Source organism: Dasypus novemcinctus, chromosome 7, assembly GCF_030445035.2.
Source record: "Dasypus novemcinctus isolate mDasNov1 chromosome 7, mDasNov1.1.hap2, whole genome shotgun sequence".
NCBI lineage: Eukaryota > Metazoa > Chordata > Mammalia > Cingulata > Dasypodidae > Dasypus > Dasypus novemcinctus.
In genome coordinates this window covers 1795323-1812115 of record NC_080679.1, presented here as the reverse complement: position 1 = coordinate 1812115, position 16793 = coordinate 1795323, and the positions used below count along the sequence as shown (strand labels likewise).

Below are 16793 nucleotides of genomic sequence, written 5' to 3'. Positions count from 1 at the left end.
TGAGCTGAGGAGGCTGCAGGCCCCAGAGCCCCGCCCCTCATTGCACCTGCGCGTTCAGGTGTTAGAAAGGGGTGCTGAGAAGCCCTGGGCGCAGGGCGCGGTGTGCGGCTGAGCCTCGCGGCTAGGGGCAGCGAGGGCACGGGGCCGGGAACGCGCCTGGGCGGGAGGGCGCGAGTCTCCAGGGAGTGGGCCCAGAACCCACTCCCACGCAGGGCACTCACCGGTCGTCCTGGGTGGGTGGGATGTAGCCAGACGAGAGGATGTTGAGGGACAGGATATTGGGGTCGATCAGGGACTCGTCGGCCTCTGGAGTGTTTCGGATCCGACCTGTGGGGAGGGCAAGGGGCTCGGTCACGTCCCCCTGCTCTGCGGGGGACTCGCAAATGCCTTCACGGCAGGTGTGTCTGCAGGAGGCGGCCCCGCCGGAGGACGTGGGCCCCGCGTGTGGTCAGCAGCACCTGCTCTCCGTCCTCCCTTCCGAGGTCTAAGCTGTGAGCTTTTCGGCCACAGGCTATTCCCTGTCTCCTGAGAAAGCCTAGCACCTGCTGGGAGCACCTACCTGGGGAGCATTTACCTGGGGAGCACTCAGCCTAGGAAGCACCTGCCTGGGGAGCACCTGCCCAGGGAGGGCTCAGCCTAGGGAGCACCCGCCTGGGGAGCACCCGCCTGGGGAGCACCCTGCCTAGGAAGCACCCGCCTAGGGAGCACCCGCCTGGGGAGCACCCACCTAGGGAGCACTCTGCCTAGGGAGCACCCGCATGGGGAGCACCCACCTAGGGAGCACCCGCCTAGGGAGCACTCTGCCTAAGGAGCACCCGCCTGGGGAGCACCCGCCTAGGGAGCACTATGCCTAGGGAGCACCCCACCTAGGGAGCCCCTGCCTAAGGAGCCCCTTAGGAGCACCCCACGTAGGGAGCACCCCAGCTACGGAGTACTTGTCTAGGAAGCATTCGCCTAGGGAGCACCTACTTAGGGAGCACCTACCGGGGTGCACCTGCCTAGGGAGCACCTGTTCTCCAACTGTTGGGAAAAAGAATCTTAGCAAGATGAGAAGAAAGCATTCCCTCATCTGCTAATAGTTATAAAAGCAGATACAACTCCCTGCCATAAAACTCTTGCAAGAACGTGCACAGAAGAGTCTCTCGAGACCCTCGGACGCATGGGGCGGCAGCTGTCAGTGACAGAAACCCTGGCAGGGGCTGCACAGGCCACGCTCATGCAGAGCCAGCGCGCTTGCCTTTGACGGGAGAGTGCAGAGCTCCCTCCTCCCACGCGCAGAACAGGAAATGAAGTCCAGGGCGAGAGTCTTGCTCTCCTGACCCTGCAGCCTGCCCCGGCCGGCGGCCAGAACCTTCCTGATCCCAGCCGTGACTCTGCGGCCTCCCCGCCGCGGGCCTGGCCCCCACGTCCCGCCCTCCAGCCTGGGCCAGGCTCCAGGGCGTGCCCGTGGCTGCAAATGGGCAAGGGGCCTGGAGACGGGGGCTGCTGGGAGGGGCTCCCACACAGAAGGGGGCTGCCGAGGGGCCACCCTCCGCCTCGGGGCGGGGGCTTCGCAGCAGCTCCCAGCACAGCCTGACGCGGACGGCAGCGGGGCCGAGGGGGGCGCAGGTGGTCCAGGGCCTGCGGGCTGCTTCCTCGCCTCACCCTCCTCAGACTGCAGAGCCCGCCCACCCGCAGCTCCCACCCCACTACTGCGTTCACAGGGCCCCAAGTACCCATGGGCTCGTCACCTGGGCCTCACAGGGGAGCTGAGGAGCCAGAGAGACAGATGCAGCTGCGCGCGGACTGCACCCACCCGGCCCGTTTGGATTTACCAAGCACGGACGGACGGCCCCAGTTACCCGCAGGGGCTGTGGGTGCCGCCAGCGCCTCTGGAGACGGTCTAAGCAGCACACGCAGGACACCGAGGCCCTCGCTCTCATCCGCACGCCCAGGAGGGAGACGGCCCGGTGCGGTGGGAAGGACCGTGGGAGCCGGGGACCCCGGGCCCTTCCCCAGCCCCGAGGCGGCGAGAGCGAGACCCCTGCGTGGGCCCCGGGGCGCGCGGGACGGCGCGGGGCTGGCTCCCTGGAGGCCCGTGCGGGCACAGCGCCTCTTGCCCCGCGTCCTGGTCCCTGGCCCGCTGCGCGTCCGCGCAGGGCTGCTCTTTAAAGGGGTCACCCGTGTTAGAGACGTCCTAGACCGTGGCTGACACGCGCACACCACACGCTGCATGACACTGTTTCGACTCTCGCAAAAACAGGAAGTAGGAGCGGCTGTCCCCAGCTCCGCCGCCTCCCTGCGCTTGGCGGAGGGTCTCACGGCCACTCCCTGCCATGCACCCGCCAAGGTGCGCCGGCACCTGAACGCCAAGGACCTGCTCCCGAGGGGCACCGCCAACTCGGGGCGGGTCGGGGTCCCTGGCCTCCCACTGACTACCCACTTCGGTGGACAACTGTACGTGTCCACGGAAGTCCAGCAGCCGAGCTCAGCAAAGGAAACGTCTCTGGTGGAACAAAGAGTTCAAAGCCTGACCCGGTGGGAGAAAAAGCCCCAGGTCCCTGCTAACTAAATTACGATTCGGGGTTATCGCCACATCCAAGGCTCCCATCTTCAGGTGAAGGACTGAGAAACAGAGAGGTTAAGCGGCTTAGCCGAGGGCACACAGCTGCAGCAGAACACGGGCCTCTGGCTCGGGTTCAGGCTCCTCCCACCAGCCTGGCCCCGCCCTGATCCCCGAGACCCCGCCCCAGCCCCCCGCTCACCCACGACCAGCTCCCGCACTTCCTTCCAGCGGATGTGGCTGCCCGTCTCGTGCAGCAGCGTCACGGTTATCCGTCTCTGGATGCCCTGCCAGGCGCCAGGAGGGGACACGGTCAGTCAGGCCCGAGGCCAAGGGGCGGGGCGCGAGGACGGGCGGGCAGGGGCTCAGCACCTGGTGCAGTAGGAAGGTCCCCATGCAGGGCATGCCGCCCCGGTGGTCCACCACGGCCGGGATGTAGCTGTCGGAGAGAGCGTGTGAGGAGCAGGCCGCCGCCCACCCCTGGCTGCCCCTGCACTGGGCGAGGGCGAGAGGCAGGGAGCCCGCCGGTGCCCGGGGTCGGGGGCACAGGCCTCGGCCCGCCCAGCCCCCAGCCCCAGAGGGCCGGCCTCACTGCAGGGGGGGGGGTCCAGCGGGGGCCGGGCAGGGCCGGGCAGCAGCCCCCGCCCCCTCCCGCGCCCTCCACCCCAATGACGCCCCAGTCAGAGGGACCCCGACACTCGCCCCCTGCCCTCCACTCAGCCCTGGCACTCCCCCTCCCGGGCAAGACCCAATTCCTGCCAACGCGAGGCTGCCACGGGGCCCGCCCCTCCCAGCCCCGGGCGCATGCTTTCCACGCTTCAGCCGCAGGCTCCAGCCTCCCAGCCCCCAGGGCCCCCGTGCCAGCTCCGCAAGGTCACGGTTTTGTCAGCCCCCAGACCCAGATGGAAAAACGCCCGAAAGAATGACCATGGGTGCGGGTGACCCCAGGGCAGCCCAGTCCCCGTGGCCCTCCCCCACCAGCCCAGTCCCCCTGCCCCCCCCCAGCCCAGTCCCCCTGGCCCTCTCCCCCACCCCCAGCCCAGTCCCCTTGGCCCTCCCCCACCATCCCAGTCCCCCTGCCCCCCCCCCAGGGACCCCTGAGACCGGGTGCACTCACTCGCCATTGGCCTCCAGCTCACAGATCTCGAAGTAGACGAGCAGCTCGTACTTGCAGCGGCAGGGCCCGGGGCTGGGCCGCGTCAGCGTGCTGAGCTTGGTGGCGGGCACTGGGGGGCACAGGGGAGGCGAGGGTGCTCGGGGGTAGGCCACAGAGAGAAGGGGTGCAGCTCCCTCCCTGCTCCCTGCTCCCCATACCCCAGGAAGCCAGTCCTGGGTGGTCAGACAGGGAGACAAGCAGGCGCTCTCAGGGCTCCCTCCTGGCCCAGGTGCAAGGTGCGCACGCCTGGGCGCAGCCCCTCCAAGAGGCCTGGGGGGCAGGGACGACCACAGGCAGCTCAGGGACCCTCCCGGAGCAGCTCTGCCGGCCACGGCCCTGATGCTGCACCACGTGCCCCCCTGCCGGCGCCCTGCCCTTCGCGCCGGCCGCCGTGGCCTCCGCAGCCCCCACGGGCTCCCGCCAGCCTCTTGACCACCCCTGTCCTCCAGACCCCACCTGAGAGAGCCCTCGTCTCAAGGCCTGAGCTCTAACTGTGGGTCAGAAAGTCCCCTTGCAGGTTCAGGGTGCGCCAAGCAAGACTGGGGTACCCGCTTTGCAGACCACGAGCCCCAGATGTGAGGTTTGGACCCATCTGTGGGTCGCCAGCTGGGGGGCCGGGTGCTGTCCACACACAGCAGCCTCAGCCTGGGTGGAAGTTTGACATGGTTCTGAATTCCAAAACTAGATACTGGATTAGGTTTGTAAACTGGTCTGCACCTGGGTGTGATTAAGTTATGATCAGGGGCTTTGATCGGGTCCCTGCCCCTTGGTGGGTGAGACAGAAAAAGGCATATGGCAAAGAACAGACTTGGGGGCTTTTAATGTTGGAGTTTTGATGTTGGAGTTTGATGTTGAAGCCTTAAGCTGGAGTGCTGAGAAGAGGAACCCTGAGCCTGGAAAGAAACAAGCCCTGGCAAGAAAGGAACCCTGAACCCAAGAGAAGCAAGACCTGGAAAAGAGGAACCCAGGAAGCCTAAACCCTTGTAGCTGTTGGCAGCCATCTTGCTCCAACACGGGAAAATAGACGTTGGTGAGGGAAGTAACTTATGCTAATGGCCTAGTAACTGTAAGCTCCTACCCCAAATAAATACCCTTTATAAAAACCAATTCCGGTGTTTTGCATCAGCACCCCTTTGGCTGACTAACAGCCTGCAGTGAGCCCCTGCTCGAGGGAGCACCGAGGAGGGCAGAGGCGAGGGGGCCGAGGGCCGCCGCCTCCACGGGTGGGGACCCCGGCGAAGGTGCCTGGCCACCGCTGCCCGCCCAGAACCACCGCGGTGCTCCCCCGGCCAGGGCCCTGGGCTTGGGCGGCTTTTAGTCCAAGCCCTGCTGACCTGGAGGGCTCCTCCGCGGCTCAGCGGCCAAGGGGCGTCTGCAGCTCCCACACAGCCCCCGCGCGCTCCCTCCTGTAGCCGTGGTCCCCGGTCCCAAGAACGAGGGGCCAGGCTGTCCTTCACCCAGGCCCACCCACCCTCCAAGGCGCCGCTATACGGCCCCGCAGCACCTGGGGTCTTTCGCCTGCCCCACCAGTCCCTGCTGCCGCGCCCGTCCTCTGTCCAGGCACCCCGGCCACCTCACGCCTGGGGCAGACGCCCACCACCCACCACCCGCCGCGCGGCTTGAGGCGCAAAGGGACAGTCTGCAGCACCCACCTGGCTTGGACAGCGGCATGACCCGCGGGAAGTGGCGGCGCGATGGCCTCAGGGGGCTGCGGAGAAGGAAGCACCGCTGTGAGGCAAGCTGCGCGGGCCCTGCGGAAACGCGGGCCGGGGGCCGAGCCTGTGGGGCCGGGGCCACAGAGGACCCCCAGGCCCTTGGGGGGGGAGCCCCATGGCGGGGCCTCCACCCTCTGCGGTGGGAGAGGAGGGGTCCCCAGGGGCCACCAGGGCTGCGGGGCAGCGCCTGCCGGCACTCTCGGGGCCGAGCTCCCGGGCCCAGTGCCCCCAGATGAGCGCTGCCCTGTCTCCTCTGCCCGACCCCTCGAGGTCCCTCTTGGGCCTGGGGCCTGCCGGGAGCGGGCGCCGACGTGACGCGAAGGACCCCACAGTCCCGAGGCCCAGCTGCGGCTCTTCCTGCATGCGGGTGGTGCAGGGGCGCTGGAAGGGGGCGGCCTGGCCTGGGCAGAGACCCCCACCCACCAGGGGAAGGGTCCAGGGCCCAGCCCCACATGCTCCAAGAGCTCCCTGGAGCTCAGGCCTCCGCCACAGCAGGGCCGGTGCCCCAGGGCCTGGCTCGGGACGGAGAGGGCTCGGGCACAGCCCAGCACCCAGGGGCCTCCCCACCCCAGCCCGGCGCTCCCACTCCCTGCCCGAGCCGGGGCCCCGACGGCAGTGCCCTTTAAGAAGCCCCCTCCCCAGGGCTGGGGGGCGGCTGGGTGTAAGCCCGGTGCTCTGACTTCTCTCGGTGGCGCCCACCGGGCCACATGCCACAGCATCTCCCGCCGAGGGCGGTGGGCGTTGGGATCCGTGAGGCCCTGGGCTGCCCCCAGGCCCCCCCATGCCCCCCCAGGTCCCCAACCTGAGAACATCCTTGCAGAGGGGCGGGAACGGGTGCTGCTGGTAGTGGCCGAAGACCTCAAAGACAATGGGCTGGCTCTTGATGTACTCGACGAAGGACTTGGTCACCTCCACTGCGATCTGGGGGCGGATCACGGGCAGCTCCTCGCCTCCCTCCCAGGACCGATGGGCACGCGCAGCCCCTCGCCTCCGCCCAGGATCACGGGCACGGGCAGCCCCTCGCCTCCCGCCCAGGATCACGGGCACGGGCAGCCCCTCGCCTCCCGCCCGGGACCGACGGGCACGCGCAGCCCCTCGCCTCCCTCCCAGGACTGACGGGCACGCGCAGCCCCTCGCCTCCCTCCCAGGACTGACGGGCACGCGCAGCCCCTCGCCTCCCTCCCGGGACCAACGGTCACGCGCAGCCCGCCTTCCTCCCGGGACCGACAGGCACGGGCAGCCCCTCACCTCCCTCCCAGGACCGACGGGCACGCGCAGCCCCTCGCCTCCCGCCCGGGATCACGGGCACAGGCAGCCCCTCGCCTCTCTCCCGGGACCAACGGGCACGGGCAGCCCCTCGCCTCCCGCCCGGGACCGACAGGCACGCGCAGCCCCTCGCCTCCCTCCCGGGACCGACGGTCACGCGCAGCCCCTCGCCTCCCGCCCGGGACCGACGGGCACGCGCAGCCCCTCGCCTCCCTCCCGGGACCGACGGTCACGCGCAGCCCCTCGCCTTCCTCCCGGGACCGACAGGCACGGGCAGCCCCTCACCTCCCTCCCGGGACCGACGGGCACGGGCAGCCCCTCGCTTCCCGCCTGGAGTCACAAGCATGCGCAGCCCCTTGCCTCCCGCCCGGGATCACAGGCACGGGCAGCCCCTCACCTCCCTCCCGGGACCGACGGGCACGGGCAGCCCCTCGCTTCCCGCCTGGAGTCACAAGCATGCGCAGCCCCTCACCTCCCGCCCGGGATCACAGGCACGGGCAGCCCCTCGCCTCCCGCCTGAGACCGACGGGCACGGGCAGCCCCTCGCCTCCCGCCTGGAATCACAAGCATGCGCAGCCCCTCGCCTCCCGCCCGGGATCACAGGCACGGGCAGCCCCTCGCCTCCCTCCCAGGACCGAGGGGCACGGGCAGCCCCTCTCCTCCCTCCCAGGACTGACGGGCACGCGCAGCCCCTCGCCTCCCGCCCGGGATCACAGGCACGGGCAGCCCCTCGCCTCCCGCCTGGGACCGACGGGCACGGGCAGCCCCTCGCCTCCCGCCTGGAATCACAAGCATGCGCAGCCCCTCGCCTCCCACCCAGGATCACGGGCACGGGCAGCCCCTCGCCTCCCTCCCAGGACCGAGGGGCACGGGCAGCCCCTCTCCTCCCTCCCAGGACTGACGGGCACGCGCAGCCCCTCGCCTCCCGCCCGGGATCACGGGCACAGGCAGCCCCTCGCCTCTCTCCCGGGACCAACGGGCACGGGCAGCCCCTCGCCTCCCTCCCAGGACTGACGGGCACGCGCAGCCCCTCGCCTCCTGCCCGGGATCACGGGCACAGGCAGCCCCTCGCCTCTCTCCCGGGACCAACGGGCACGGGCAGCCCCTCGCCTCCTTCCCGGGACCGACGGTCACGCGCAGCCCCTCGCCTTCCTCCCGGGACCGACAGGCACGGGCAGCCCCTCACCTCCCTCCCGGGACCGACGGGCACGGGCAGCCCCTCGCCTCCCGCCCGGAATCACAAGCATGCGCAGCCCCTCGCCTCCCGCCCGGGATCACAGGCACGGGCAGCCCCTCGCCTCCCGCCTGGGACCGACGGGCACGCGCAGCCCCTCACCTCCCGCCCGGGCCCAACGGGCACAAGCAGCCCCTCACCTCCCTCCCGGGCCCGATGGGCACACGCAGCCCCTCACCTCCCACCCGGGCCCGATGGGCACACGCAGCCCCTCACCTCCCTCCCGGGACCGACGGGCATACGCAGCCCCTCACCTCCCTCCCGGGACCGACGGGCACACGCAGCCCCTCGCCTCCTGCCTGGGATCACGGGCACGGGCAGCCCCTCGCCTCCCTCTCGGGACCGACGGGCACGGGCAGCCCCTCGCCTCCTGCCAGGGACTGAGGGGCACGGGCTGGGCGAGGCCCTGGGCTGGGCTCCGCTGCCCTTTCAGTGCCACCTCCACGGTGCTGACCCCCTTGGGCCGCCACCCCCTTGCCACATCCCCGTTCTCCAGACCGAGTCCAACAGCCTAAAGATCACCACGACTCCCCACGGCCGAGGGCCGGGACCAGGGGCGGCGCGCAGGACACGGGCGCAGGGTATGGGCCGCGGCCCGGGGACCTACGTTCTGCACGTGGTAGAAGCCGAGCGGCGGCCCCCGGCCCGTGTTCTTCAGGGGCTCGGTAGAGAAGGCCTCATCATGGCGGTGGATGAAGCTGCGGGCACAGAGGGGACGCACTTGGCCCAGGGCTGGGGTTCGGCTGGGCAGGGCAGGGGCCCGGTGGGGCCCGCACGCCGGGCTGCCCGTGTGTCCCCCCAGGCGTGGCCCCACGTGGGGCGTGGGGGCGCGTGGTGCCGGGCGGGGTCCGGGGCTCACTTGAACTGGCAGAAGATGTCGGCGTACTCGGCCGAGATGCTGGACGCCTGCAGCACGGTCACACGGAAGGTAAAGGTGCTGCCCAGGCGCAGGTGCTCCAGGGCTGCGTCCAGGGGCCCGTCCAGGGCCGCCTTCTCGGGGCTGTCCAGCAGGAGGCCCTCCGGGGGCAGCGCTGCCGGGAGCAGGGGTCGCGTGATGAACCCAGAGCCCGGCCCGGCCCGGCTGAGCGGGCCCAGGGGCCATTGCCGCCTCCGGGGTCCTTGGGAGGGGCGGGCCTGTGTGCACCCAGGCGGGCGGGGGCGGACAGGGCCTGGGCCGCCACGCTGAGCCCCTTCCAGGCTGGGAGCGGGGCGGGGGCTCGGGCCTCGCCCTCGCGCCTCACTGGGAGCCCCGGCCCATGCGCCCACCTGAGCAGGTGTTGTTGTTGACCTCGTCGGCCGAGGGGCCCGCGTCGGCGCCCTGACCCTGACCCTCCACGATGCGCAGCTCCTCCTGGGAGGTCCCCGAGCGCGAGAGACCACCCCCGGGGCAGGACTCCGACTGGAACTGCAGGGAGGGAGCGGCGTGGGGCGGCCTTCACAGCCTCTCGTGCCCGCCCCGGCCCTGCACGGGCGCCCGCTGTCCCAGGCCTCAGCTTCCCCGCAGTGGACTGGCCCCCACGTCCACCTCTAAGGTGGTCTCCGGGTGGAGAGGTGGCGGCTCTGTGAGCATACGGGGCAGGAACGGTGCAGAGGTGTGTCGCCTGCAGCCCCCCAGACCTGCTCAGCTCAGCACCCCTTGCAGTCCCCACCCTGCCCTCTGACACCCAAACGTGCTGTAGCCCCCGCCTCTGCCCTCTGCGCTCACGCTGAAGGCAGATCTGGGACACGGAGCCCTTGGGGCAAGCCCCCCAGTGAAACCCAAGACACACCTGCCCTGACCCAAGGCACCCAGAAGGTGCCGCGGTCAGCGCAGGGCAGAGGGCGCCAGGGGGGGAAGGGCTGGGAGGGCCTAAGGGGGTCTGAGAAGGGCTGGGAGGGGGCCTCGGGGCAGGCCGGCCTGGGGCACGTGCTGGGAGCCCCTGTCCCACCCTCCCCCCGGGAGTAGGAGCGGGGCTGGTGCCGGGCAGGGCGCCCACCCTGCTGCAAGCAGAGGCAGTGCTGCCCGCAGGAGGAGGCAGGGGCCCAGGGCGCCTCCTTGGTGCTTGCCCGGGAGTGTCGGGGCAGCTGGGACCCCGGGACGGGTGAGCCCCAGGGAGGGAAAGCGGCAGGGCTGTGAGGGCCTGCGCCCCCGCCCAGGTCGGGCCGTGCTGGGGCAGAGCCCGAGGAGGCCGGGGGAGCAGGCACGCTCAGCACGGGCACGAGAGCACGGGAGTTGGGCCCGTGGGGTCCCCACGAGCGGGCGGCCCTCCAGCCGCGCTTCAGGGTGGGGGTCCATGGGCCTGCTCGGGGCCGCGTGCCCGTGGTGGGCGGTTCAGTGGCGCAGGTACCTTCTCAAAGTGCTGGTCGTCAAAGGAGATCCTGGCAGTACCCGACTGGCGCACCCCGGAGCCGTAATCGGGGGCCTCCTCGTCAGCTGGAGAGGGCCAGGGGCATGGTCAGGCTGGGTGGCTCAGGCTGGGGACGGGGGGGGCACTCGGGGCCAAGGGGGGCGGTCAGGCCGGGCAGCTTGCACCAGGGACGGGGGGCACTCAGGGCTGAGGGGGTTGGTCAGGCCAGGGCAGGCCAGAGGCGGGGGGGAGAGGGGGCACTCAGGGCCCGGGGGGGCCGGGCTCCCATGTGGGCCGGGGCAGGGAAGTCCCCCTGCCGGCCACAGCCACTCTCCTGGCACCCCACCTAAGCCTGCCCCGGGGCCCACACAGCTGCAGAGGTGGACCAGGAGCCCGGCACTTCCAGAGCCAAACTGACGAGCCCCCTCGTCTCCCAGTCCTGTAACCCCCCCACACTGGGGTCGTTCCCAGGTGCCCGAGCCAGAACCTGGGGACCTCCCGGACCCTCACCCTCACCTAAGCTCCCGGTGGTTTCCCATCGTGCTTGGGGCAAAACCCAAGTCCTTCCCCGGCTGCCTGCAGCCCCCCCATTCCGACCGCCGGGGCTGACGCCTCGCCCCGTTACGGCCCCATGCCTCCCCCTCCCCTGTTGCGGGGCTCGGGGACATTCCTGCTGCCCTCGGGGGTCCTGGAGGGCTCGGCCCCCTGCTCTAGCCCGGGGTTGCCCAGAGCAGTGGCTCAGGCCTGCGGGTGGACGAGCTGCCCCAGGGCTGAGGTCACAGGGGACGGGCAGGTCCAGTCTGGGCCCCTCGTCTGGCCCCTCCTCCGGCTGCAGGGGCCACCTGTCCCCGCCGGCCACCTGCGGGCCCGGCTCTCCATCACCGCAGAAGTGCCCGCGGGTGCCCTCGCCCAGCTCCCACCCTGCACCTCCAGGACCGTCCAGCTCCCGGGCGCCCCTGCGGCCCTGGGCCCAGCACAGGTGAGCAGCACCCACAGACCCCGTCTCTGTGTCTGGGGCACGAGGACCACGCGGATTACAGATGCTCGCAGCCAGGGCCGAGCTGCTTCCCTGGGAGTTGGGGTACAGGGGTGCAGTGAGCCCAGAGGGCAGCGTCAACAGAGGACCTCCCCCCGGGGGCGGGCGGGGTCAGCCGACAGCCCGCGGGGCAGCAGCCAGCCTCCGGGCAGGGCCGCAAGCCCTGACGTGGTCCTGCTCCCGGCGGGTGGCCGAGGGCGGGGGCACCTCCCCGGGGCAGGGCCAGTGGGAGGACTTCAGGCCTTAGGGGGTGGCGGCAGGGAGGACGCCGACAGGGTGGTAGGGAGGATGCGGCTGGGGTGTGGGGGCACTGACCGGGAGGGGAGGACCTCCCTGGGGCTGCCTGCCCGCCATGCCCTGGCCTCGCCGTCTGTCCAGTGGGGTCAGCCCAGCCTCCCCTCACCCCTTGGCGGGGGACCATGTCCCCAGGCCCACTCGCTGGATGGAGGCGTCCGAGGACTGGCAGGGGAGAGGCCAGGCAGGGCTGCGCTGGGTAGGGGTCTCCCGAGCCTCGTGCTGGTCTCCTGGGGCCAGTGGGCGGGGGGTGGGCTGGGGAGGGCGTCCACTCTCCCCAGGCTGGGCTGTGGGCTGGAACCGAGGCACAGCCGGCCTCCAGGGCCTTCTGGGACACCCTGAGCGGAACGTGGGGCTCCACTCGAGGGGGGCCTCAGACCAGCCAGCCCCAGAGTAGCCCCCCAGCCAGCCCGGGCGGTCCAGGAAGCCAGAGCGAGAGCGGGGCTGCACGGCTCCCACCCCAGGCCCACCCGGCGCCCAGCGCTCCTGCATGTCGGAGACGCAGCCCCAATCACCCCGAGGCCAGGCCCCCACCCGGCCGCTGCACGCACCTGAGATGGCCTGGACCGCCACGCGCAGGAAGCCCTTGACCTCGCCCTTCTCGCTGACGATGGCCACGCGGTGCACCAGGGGCACGGGGTACAGCAGGTTGCTGAGGTACACGAAGGCCCTGGGGAGCGGAGGCCGCGGTCACCACCCCACGCGGGCGTCTGGACCGGCAGCGGTGGCGGCAGTGCAGCTCACGACACGACACGGGGCTGCGGAGCGGAGTGCAGCAGCAGCCAGGGCAGCGGGCGTGGGGCGGGTGCCGGGGACAGGAGAGCACAGGGGGGAGAGGAGGGGCAGCGGAGCAGGGGAGCCTGCCGGGAGCACCCGTCCAGGCCGAGGAGGCCTCGCTGGGAGGGGTTCCAGCCTGCTTCAAGGGCGGGCCTGCGGGAGCACGCCGACCGACAACCCTCGCCTGGCGCCGGCCGCCCCGCAGTGCCCCTGACCCCCATTCCAAGTTCCCGCGGGCCCCGATGCCCACAGGCCCCCGAGAGGCACGGCCGTGAGAACTCCCTCCTGATCCACCCAGGAGCTCTGCGCAGGCGTGCGGCGGGCGGGAGCTCGGGGAAACGCAGCTGAGCCCGGGGCTGCTCCCCACGCGGGCCCAGGGTGGGGGCGGGCTGCACGAGGCTCGAGGACCACCCTGGCCCCGGCACAGCCCCACCAGGGACCCTCGGATTGCCAGAGGCCGCCCTGCCCGAGCTCAGCCAGACCACATGGCTGGGGCCAGGGACCGCCAGGCTGGGTGTGGTTGCCTGGGTGGATGACGACGTGCAGGGGACGTGCAGGCTGGTGAGACCCTGCGCCACCCGGTCAGGTGGGTGGGGGCATGGCACAGCACCCCCAGGGGTGGGAACCCTCCCAGGGGGGCAGTTTCCTGGGCTCTGGGCTCCAGAAGGCCAGTCCTGGTGAGCCGTGGCCGCCCGGCGAGGACCCGCAGCTCCACTCAGGCTGAGGCCCAAGCCTGTCCCCTCCCTGTCCCCTCCCTGTCCCCGGCCCCAGCACCAACCCGGCGGCCCCTGCCCGAGGCGCGGATGTCAGTCAAGGGCCCCCACGTCTCCCTGTGGAAGCCCCGGGCGGGGGTCCTGCAGGAGGGTACTGCTGGGGTGGCGGGCAGGCGCGACCCTTGCAGGGGGAGGGGGCAGGACTTGCAAGTGCCCTCCGCTGGCCGGAGCCTAACGGGGACGCCAGTGGGATGACCCTGGGGCTGGCCGGAGCCTAACGGGGACGCTGGTGGGATGACCCCGGGGCCCTGGGGCAGGGCGGCTACCACGGCACCCCAGCCCAGGGCTCTGCAGCAGCGCCGTCACCCGGGGGTCACCGGGCGGTGGGGAGGCACTGTGGGTGGTCACGCCTGGGGTGACCGCCTCCCGCGACGAGGCTCAACCGGCCTAGAGGCCTGCTTTCCCTTTGGTGTCACCCCCATTCTAGGGACGAGGCCAGCCCGGGTCTGTCAGCTCTGCCCACCACGCTACAGGGCAGGGGGAGGGCAGGGAGCGGTGCTGGAGTGGGCACTGCCTGCGCGGCCCAGCCAGGGGCCGTAGGGCCGGGGAAGGTGGGCAGACAGCCGGCACGGCCACAGGTGGGCCCCCACCTCCTCTCCTGACAGCCGCCTCCGCCTGGGCACCCTGGCCGCGAGTGACCCATGGGCCCCGCTCTCCACGGCCCTCCCACCTGGTGCACCCTGGCTCTCGCGTCAGGTCCAGCCTTGCAGCTGCCTCCCCAAAGAGGCCTGCCCGCCCCGCTTTGTCCCAGCTCCTGCCGGCGCTGTCCCCATGGCCACCACCGCTTCTTCCCATTTACCTGTCCCCCTGTCTGTCCGTCTCCTGCCCTCTGAGCATCTGCCCCACTCCCTGCCTGCGTCATTCGTGCAGAAGTGCTGGGAGCAGGCCAAGAGCTGGGGTGGGGGCACTGGCACCTGAGGGACTCTGCGGCTAGGTGCTGGGGCTGGGGTGCTGGGACTGGGGGTGTTTGGGCTGGGGGCGTGGGGCTGGGGGGCCGGGACTGGGAGTGTGGGCCTGGGGGTGCAGGGCTGGGGGTGCGGGGCTGGGGACGCAGGGACTGGGGGTGCAGGGCTGGGGGGCCAGGACTGTGGGTGCCAGGGCTGGGGGGACGGGACTGGGGGTGCGGGGCTGGGGGTGTGGGGACTGGGGGTGCGGGGCTGGGGGGTCGGGACTGCGGGTGCGGGGCTGGGGGTGCCTGGGCTGGGGGTGCCAGGGCTGGGGGTGCCTGGGCTGGGGATGCGGGGCTGGGGACGCAGGGCTGGGGGGCCGGGACTGGGAGTGCGGGCCTGGGGGTGCCTGGGCTGGGGGCATGGGGCTGGGGGGCCAGGACTGAGGGTGCCAGGGCTGGGGGTGCAGGGCTGGGGGTGCGGGGACTGGGGGCGCGGGGCTGGGGGGCCAGGACTGTGGGTGCCGGGGCTGGGGGTGCCAGGGCTGGGGGTGTGGGGCTGGGGGGGCCGGGGCTGGGAGGGCAGGGCTGGGGGCATGGGGCTGGGGGGCCAGGGCTGGGGAGGCCAGGACTGTGGGTGCCGGGGCTGGGGGTACAGGGCTAGGGGGGCCAGGGCTGGGGGTGCGGGCACTGGGGGCATGGGGCTGGGGGGCCAGGGTTGGGGAGGCCGGGGCTGTGGGTGCCGGGGCTGGGGGGTCGGGGCTGTGGGTGTGGGGACTGGGGGTGCGGGCACTGGGGTGCCGGGGCTGGGGTGTCAGGGCTTGGGGTGTGGGGCTGGGGGGCCAGGACTGCGGGTGCCAGGGCTGGGGTTGCGGGGCTGGGGGTGCGGGGCTGGGGGTGCCGGGACTCGGGGTGCCGGGACTGGGGGTGCAGGGCTGGGGGTGCCGGGGCTGGAGGGCCAGGGCTGGGGTGCCGTGGCTAGGGGTGCAGGGGCTGGGGTGCTGAGGCCAGGGTCTCTGGGACAAGGGAGCCCTTATCCCATCACTCGTGTCACCAAGGAGGTGACCCAACTCCCGGGTTCCCTGGACCTGAAGAGGTGGGGGCAGGGTACCCCTCCCCTGTCTGAGCTCGCAGGGCCCCTCCCCGAGGTGCTCCCTGCTCTCCCGCACCACCCAGAGCTCATGTCTTCACTCTAGGACAGCATGTAAGCCTGATGGGGCATGTCGTCAGCACCCCATTTCACAGACGGGGAAACTGAGGCCCAAAGAGACTGAGGTGGTCTCTGCAGGTTGGGCCTCTGGGCTGGGGGCTCTGAGAGCACCTGAGCCCGGCTGGCTCCGCCCTCCCCACTGCCTACACCGGCCCCTCGGCGACAGTGACGCAACAGGACTGGGAGGCAGAGAAGGGGCCTCAGCAGGGCACAGCCCCCTCCCAGGTCTGAAAGGCCCCCTGCCCTGTGGAGCCCACCGGGCCGAGTCCACACCCACGACTGGGGCAGCGTGAGGCGGCGGAGCAGCTCTCGAGCCCCGGGAGCACCCCCCCAGGGCTGATCTGCCCGGCCCCGTGCCTTCACGACGGGCAGGCTGTGACCCCACCTGCCGCCAGGAGCCAGACACAGGCGGACATCGGCCTGGCCACCGCAGCGGCCACAGCACAGCACCAGCCACGCCCCCCCACCACGGCGTGTTCCCCGGGCACACGGAGGGCGCTGCCGCAGCAGCCGAGGGAGTGAGCCTGCCGGCCCCGACAAACGGACACCGAGCTCGGCTGTCTTGTCCACCCCACGTCCATCTCTGAGTCCACACCCTGCCCCTGGGCAGCAGCCTCCGTTTCCTGCAAACCTGCAGGCCAGGCAGGCGCCCTGTCCACATCCTCTCTCCACAGACTCCCAGCCCTCTCCTGAGCCACCACCTTCCGGAAGCATCCCTGTGGCCCAGGCAGGGAAGGCAGAGCCCCAGGCCCAGGCCTGTCTGCAAGCTGCCCACCCAACCCCACCTCCCCAGTTCAGCCGACGCCCCGGACGGCGAGAGGGCACTCCCCGGGCCACGCTGGGCGGGCTGTCCAGGGAGGCAGGCGCCCCTTGAAGCAGACTGAAAGCCCCTCCGGGGGAGGGGCGGAGCAGCGAGCGTGGGGAGTGCGGAGGAGGCAGGCACCGAGCCAGAGGTTGGTGAGGTGCAGAGACGCATGCTGGGCCCCGGGAAAGCCTTTCGAAGGAAGACGCGAGTGAGGGCCCCAATTTCGCTGAAGCTTTGGAGAGCGCGCCCGCAGCTACGGAAAGGCTCGAAGGGAGCCCCAAAGCCGGGCCCGCCCTGGCGCCTGGCGGCACAGCTGCTGCGCGGAGAAGCCAATTCTTGCCGAACCAGAAATCGGGAGGTTTCCGAACGGAGCCTGTTACAGTCCGCCCCTCAGGCCGGGGGCCGGGGCCTCTCGTGGACCACTCGCGTTCGGTTTGGTTGTTTTGTAAAATCTCAGACCCACGAGAGGGAATAAAAATGTGGAAGGACCCAGCTCTTCCTGGCCGAGACCGCACGGGCCCACACCCCTTCTCTCCCCGGGGCCCTTGCTTCCCTGAACCCTGAGCTCTCACCCAGCAGGCAAAGGGGGTCTGATCCTGCAGCCCAGAACTTTCTGAGAGAGGCCTGTGCAGACCTGGCCTCGGGGGCTACACCTCACTCTCGGGGCGTCTCACTCGAGCAGGGAACCCGGCTCACCCGGGGAAGGTGGAAAAACTCCACGGCAGTCCTGGAGCGTGCTCCAGGGACCACAAGAGAAGAAGGGTGCGGCTTT

General features: G+C 71.3%; 1 protein-coding gene across 1 annotated transcript in view; it reads right to left on the bottom strand.

The window, feature by feature from the left end:
* KIF1A (kinesin family member 1A) overlaps window positions 1-16793 on the bottom strand; it is a 92531-nt gene that overhangs the window by 17808 nt on the left and 57930 nt on the right. Inside the window, 11 exon segments of the mRNA XM_058299749.2 lie at window positions 222-327; window positions 2745-2829; window positions 2915-2981; window positions 3660-3768; window positions 5351-5406; window positions 6216-6334; window positions 8521-8611; window positions 8773-8944; window positions 9180-9318; window positions 10241-10326; window positions 12122-12240. Coding sequence (XP_058155732.1) covers window positions 222-327; window positions 2745-2829; window positions 2915-2981; window positions 3660-3768; window positions 5351-5406; window positions 6216-6334; window positions 8521-8611; window positions 8773-8944; window positions 9180-9318; window positions 10241-10326; window positions 12122-12240 — 1149 coding nt within the window.